Source organism: Gossypium hirsutum, chromosome D02 (assembly GCF_007990345.1).
Source record: "Gossypium hirsutum isolate 1008001.06 chromosome D02, Gossypium_hirsutum_v2.1, whole genome shotgun sequence".
In the NCBI taxonomy this organism is placed as follows: Eukaryota; Viridiplantae; Streptophyta; class Magnoliopsida; order Malvales; family Malvaceae; genus Gossypium; species Gossypium hirsutum.
Genome location: NC_053438.1, coordinates 62016809 through 62023135, shown reverse-complemented (window position 1 = coordinate 62023135; position 6327 = coordinate 62016809). Strand labels below are relative to the sequence as shown.

At 30.7% G+C, this 6327-nt stretch overlaps 1 protein-coding gene across 1 annotated transcript; it reads right to left on the bottom strand.

The window, feature by feature from the left end:
* Positions 1–804: 804 nt before the first annotated feature.
* Positions 805–5032, bottom strand: LOC107909657 (WAT1-related protein At5g40210). Its single transcript, XM_016837272.2, has 7 exons — positions 4647–5032; positions 4480–4545; positions 4278–4391; positions 1668–1902; positions 1417–1575; positions 1179–1330; positions 805–1089 (listed from the first exon to the last, which is right to left on the bottom strand). Exons 1-7 carry the CDS (start codon positions 4817–4819, stop codon positions 948–950), a joined length of 1041 nt encoding a protein of 346 aa, XP_016692761.1. The 5' UTR covers positions 4820–5032; the 3' UTR covers positions 805–947.
* Between the last annotated feature and the right edge of the window lie 1295 nt (positions 5033–6327).

Sequence of the window (6327 nt, the reverse complement as noted above, 5' to 3'; positions counted from 1 at the left end):
TAATCAGGGTCTGGAGGTTGACAAATGTCTTGTAGTGTATAAAAAATATTAAATAATAAATATTTTTTTAAAAAAAAGATACATGTAAAGTTTTTAAGATTATTTGTAGAATAAAAAAAGGTACACTACAATGTACCAGATAATCACCCTTAATTTATTGTAATTTGAAAAACTAATATAAAGGTATTTAGGTCAACTTGATTTTTTATGATATTCACTTAATAAATGAAGCTTATTATTATTATTATTATTATTATTATTATTATTATTATTATTTATTTTATGGGAAAGGTGAGCACAATATCGATGATGTTGGATACTCTTCTTTGGAGGAACATTGAAAAATGGGGCTATTGATGTTATGTTTGTTAGACCTATTCAATTTCGTGATCCAAATGTGTGTGAGCTGACTGTCATTAGGTTTGCTTTGGAGGTGTTTCTGAAAACATCATAGAAAGGAAAAGTGGGACTTTATGTTGAGATTGATTACGCGATTGCAATAAAATGGTGTCTTGAGGCACATCAGCCGCCCTTGAAGTTGTCTTATCTGTGCAGTCATATTGAGAAACAGAGTTGGTGATGCGGAGACGAAATCCCAAAGAAAGCTACTAATATGCCCAATTCTTTGGCAAAAGGAGCCAGTTGATCTCTACTTTTTGCTGGTTGGTGGTGAATCCACTAAGATTTCTGTTTTGTTGTGTTTTTTTTATATGTTCTGTAAGGCAGTAACTTTTTTTTAATCAATAAAGTGGTTTATTCTTCTTGGAAAAAAAAGCGAGAAACCTTCAGACCCAAGACTGTAGGTAATGAAAATCTGAATCACAATTTTACTAGACTTTATTTTGAGAATTGAGGTTAATAGAAAAGGATCTATAATCTCTTTATTCCAATATTTCCCCTTCACAACTTCTAGCACCTCTCCTTTTCTATTTTTTCCCCAAAAATCACTATACCACTAAGGTATGAGTAGTATTTGGGAGTAAAGGATCTTTATTTGAGGACTGTGCGTCATGGACCATTTTCTCTTCTTGAGCTTGCCCCCAAATCACGGCATAAAATCCAATGGCTATTATCGCTGCTCCTAGCAAACTGCACCCACACATATCCAATTCAAAGCTTAATAATGCCTATAATGATTTTTATTTTTACTTATTACTGCATGAAAAAATTGTTCTGACCTTCCAAGATAAAGTTTGTCACCTAGAAAGGCGATCCCCATAGCAAGAGCAATGACCATCTCAAGTGGCTTAAACATGGAAACATAGATAGGTCCTTTCTTCCGCAACGCCCATTTGTGAACCACACTTCGAAATGCTACTGCGAAAGCTGCCTACAAATCAAGAGGTACAGCATCAAGTTTCTTTCTAGGCCTAACTATTGAGTTTGTCGAGTATTTTTATTCGAGTCTATGCTTACTGTATATACGGTAGCTATTAATTCCATATTAAACCCAATTTTCCAAGCATTTGGGTCCTTCTCTACCATCAAAGAGACAACAGAGGATAGGATGGCCACAATGATGCTGCAAATGAGTGTTACTAGCATCTCTGCTGGGTATCTCCTTATTATCCACGTCTGCAAAATGAGTGTTACCAGCTAATTATGCATGAACCCCCTCAAGAAAAAAACCGAAAGGTTGATTGTGTATTCATTAGGGGTGTGTGTACCTGAACATTAAGAATAATTGCGAAGATAACACTATGAGAGGCTAGGAAAAAGCCGCCAATGATCCAGTTGGAGTGAGGAATCCCAAGAACTTGGTGAAGAAAGCTGTACTTCCTTGGAGAAGTGGTGAGTGGAAGGCCTTTGTATAAAGTCACAACAAATGCCCCCGTGATCGATACCAAAGTTCCTAAAGACTTGGCTTGGCTGCTTTTGATCCCTAAGTCCAGCTTTTCCATCCTACAGACACCATTTCAAATCGTTTGCTGTTAGAGCTGTTTATGGCTGATCAAACCAATTTAAAAATAATATGGAGGTCCTTATATTATGAGTTAGATTACATTTTATTTTTTTATTCAAAAAATAGATAAATTAATATGTGTACTTTAAATCAAAAAATAAATTGATCATTCCTATTAAAAGTTGCATCCATTTGTACTGTTAAAAACTTGTATAACTGGTAGAATCACATGAAAATAACATGTGGCATGTCACGTGTACCTCATGTTAATGTGCAAATACAAATTTTTAACAATAAAAATAGATGAAATTTTGTAACCGCGGGACCAGTTTACTCTTTAATCTAACTTACAATGATTAATTTGTCCATTTTTTAGTATAAAAGTCAAAATGTAATCTAACTTCTAGTATAATGACATTCATAATATTTTTACATATATTTATCCAATTCTAGTATGCATAAATTTAAGCCTCAATTTTGCTTGCAAATTATTAGGTTTAGATTTTGTTTGAATCATCAGTAAGATTACCTCTAGTGAGATTAAAAATAGTGGTGATGACGAGATTAATTATTGTAGCCATTATATTAGGTATTGTATTAGTGAATTTCAAATATATGTGTTTGGATTCAATTACGGTGATAAGAAAAAATGACCATTATAGATATTATTTTAAAATATATTAAAATTATAATTTATTTAGTATTTATGAAATTAAATAAATAATCAAAATTATTAAAATAATATTTATGACAGATAATAGTTTTAATGCTAAATAATTAAAAAAAGGTTACTTTTGTAAAAATAACTTTTCACTAGACTGAATTTACTCCCACGGTAAGATGGTATCCAAAAGGAGCATTAGATATTTAGGCCGGTCGATATTATCTTTTCAAAATTTAATATCTAGCAATTTTATTATATAACTATATAAAATTTAAAAACAGACAATAGATTAAACTACTTGCGAAGTTATTGTATTGAAAGTAGAAAAGCAAATTAAGACTTAAAATGTCTGGCTAAATTGATATTATAAGTTAAGTGAAAATTAGCACATTTGGAAAATAATTAAAAAATTATTTCTCTAAAAATAAAGATTAATTACGTTCATAGTCAATAAATTATTAGTAAGTATCTTTTGATTACTCAACTATAAAAAGTTATAAAATGATAATCCAGCTATTTAATTTTATCTTTTTTGGTGGCTAACATAAATATGACGTGATAGTTTATCCTAAAAATTAACCCTCAACATTTACACATTGTGTAATTTGATCTTTTTGCAGTTTTGTTTTTCTTTGTCACCCTTTTACCTAAAAAACTAAGGAAAAAATAAATTTATTAGCTAAGTTTATCCTAAAAAACTAAAGAAAAACTTACCAATAGTTAGATGACTACTAGTGTAATTTATCCTAAAAAGTAATAAATATTATTAAGAGAATGCTTTTATTTTTAATATAAAATTTATAAAAAATACTTTAAATCCAAAAATACGAAACTTAAACAGAGTACCTGAAAATTTTTAAAATCTTAATCTTATCATTTCAATTAAAACTAGTCCATTTTTTATATTGTTTTTTCATAAAGAGAGGGGTAAAAGACTTTAATAACTACTCCTTTATTCTATTCTAGAGATGCTCATAAGTCAAGTCAAGTCGGGCCCATGCAAGGATTTAGATCAAAATTTTAAACTCGAGCTTAGCCCGGCTTGAAAAATGATTTTACTTTTTTGTTCAAGTCTAATCCAATTTAAGAAAGGTAAAACCCAGACTCGATTCGGTCAGCCCATATTTGACTTTTCTAAATTAATTTTAATTTAATTTTTTTAAAAATATATATAATACACTCTAAAAAATAGTAAAATAATTTTTTTTAACACATTAAAAATATTTATATTAAAAAAATACCATAAATATAACAAATGTTGCATTATATTAAAAAATATAAATAAATATAATAAATATTTTATTGTATTAAATATGATTTTAAAATTTTATATTTTAGGTTGAGTTACTTAATTAGGTAAATTATTTTTTTAAGTTTTGGATAATACATTTAATTGTTATTGAATTAGTGATTTAATATAAATATATATAATTATTATTTAACATATAAAAATAATATAATATTTATTATATTACAATATTCGGGTAGAGTAAAACTCGGAAAAAAAAATCATTTTTATTGAACCACCAGTACCAGACAACCAACTAACATGCTTTGATGTTCCATTTTTATAGGCCACTGAAAAGTAAAAGTAAGAAAAAATTTATCTAGGTAAATGATGGTGATATATCAAAGAATCTGAATGAATCATCAGCCATTGACCATAACAAATTAAATAGGCAGTGAAAATAAACAGAAATAAGAGCGCACCGAGAGATGATGGAGAAGATGAAAGTGAAGGCTGGAGTAAGATCAGCCATGGCGGATGCCAGAGTTGGAGATCCATATCCTATTCCAATATATGTGCATATCTGTCCTCCATAACTGAAACCCATGTTGATTAGCAATTTCTCATCATCCCCCCATCTCCACCTTTCTTTTATCTCTATTTCAAAGTCCACGGAAAACGTACCTGAGAACGCCTAGAAGGAAAATTTTGCAGATGGTAGACCATGTAAGCACTGGTGGGCTTCTTTTTCTGTCATCAATTCATAAATAACTTGGTTCAAATTTCAATTCCCATTGCTACCAAAGAAGCTGAAAACAGTATATAATATATATATGGAATTTATTTATTACCTGTAGAAGATGATAATACATGGGGCAAGCATAAAGATGCCAAGAACGTTCGAGTAAAATACTAGCACGAAATCACTGAGTCCTTTGTTCATGGCAGCTTTATTTACAGTGTTTAAGCCCACCTCTAAGAACTCTGTTGCAACCATTATTGCAGTAACACTTTTTTCCCACATTATGTTATCCTCTCTAATCTAAGGGTGACTTTTGCTTTGGGGATTGTGATTTTCGGTGTTTGAAGCGGAAGATAAAAGGGATCACTTTCTTGACATATAGAAAACGAGAGGTTAAGTAAGAAGGAGGAGGGAAGGGGGAAGAATTGGATTTTTCAAAGATGCCACGTCCATGACATTTTTGTACCGTATAGTGGAGCCTAAATTGGTGGCCAGTGGCCACTATTCAGACACACCATACACTATGCATGTTTTTGTGAATTGGCATCCCTTCTTTTTGAATTCAGCCTTCTTTACCCCTATAACAATCTTTCTTACTTTTGTACTTTTTTTTTTTGACTCTATGCATGTTTTTGTGAATTGGCATCCTTTATACTACTACTCCTTAACTCCTCTCTTATTGAGACTTGTAACAACAATGATTTATTTTTACACAAATAAATAAATAAATGGTCTCTTATGGTTCCAATTTTCTTCATTAGCAATATTTATCATAATGTGAATGATCCACAATCATTAAAAGGTTAAACTCATGATTATGAATTGCATGTACTAGGGAAAAAAATCAAGGTGATGATGAACATAATAACTATAATAGCATTTGTTAGCTTTGAGCAAGCAAATTCTATCATATAAGAATTGCATATGATATATATATATAACCAAAAACAAATATATTTACAACCATAATTCACATCCATTTCACAATTGCTTTAGAGCAATTGGCCAACTTGTTGAGAAGTTTTTATGGGTTTTGACTTTTGAGCAAGCCAGTGTTTTCATATAAGAATTGTATTGCTGAAGTTATAATTAAACTAGTATGGGGACTAATTGTCATATTGGTTATCCACGTATCTTGATATATACTAGAATCATGGTAATCCATGTATCCTGATATAAACTAGAATCAGACAACAGTGACAACTAGTCCTCCAATCACAACATAGAGTGATGACTGAAATAACCAAGTTCCAATTAGTAATTTCCTTCCGTCTTGGTAATATATATAGCAAAACAGTATTAGAACTTTTATAAACAACGGAAATGATGAAGGAAAAAAGAATCAAAATCGTAAAATAATCATTGTAATTATTGGTTGAGATCGTCCATGCTATTTAGAAGAATGAGTGTTATATTTCGGTTTTATGTCCCAACACAAAAAGTTTTGTTGCCATCCATATAATTTATAACGACTAATAGTATAAAATGTACGTATGTAAAATGCCATCCACATCTAATGTTGTCGCTCTATGAATTACAGACAATGAAGCGGCCATCCTACTGACCTTCCTCACCCACGAGCAGTACTTGCATAAACAGAAGCCATTTCCCAATAAGAAGGAATCTTGATTTTTGTATGACAATGTCCACTCAGATTTCTTCATACAAATACAGGGTTCTTTTCTAAAGAAAAAATAAAGGGCTTCAAAAGCAACAGAATTCTTTTGTGGAAGGCATAAAAAAGAAAGCAAAACATACATATTTCCCGGTATAAAGTGCTTTGAGACAGG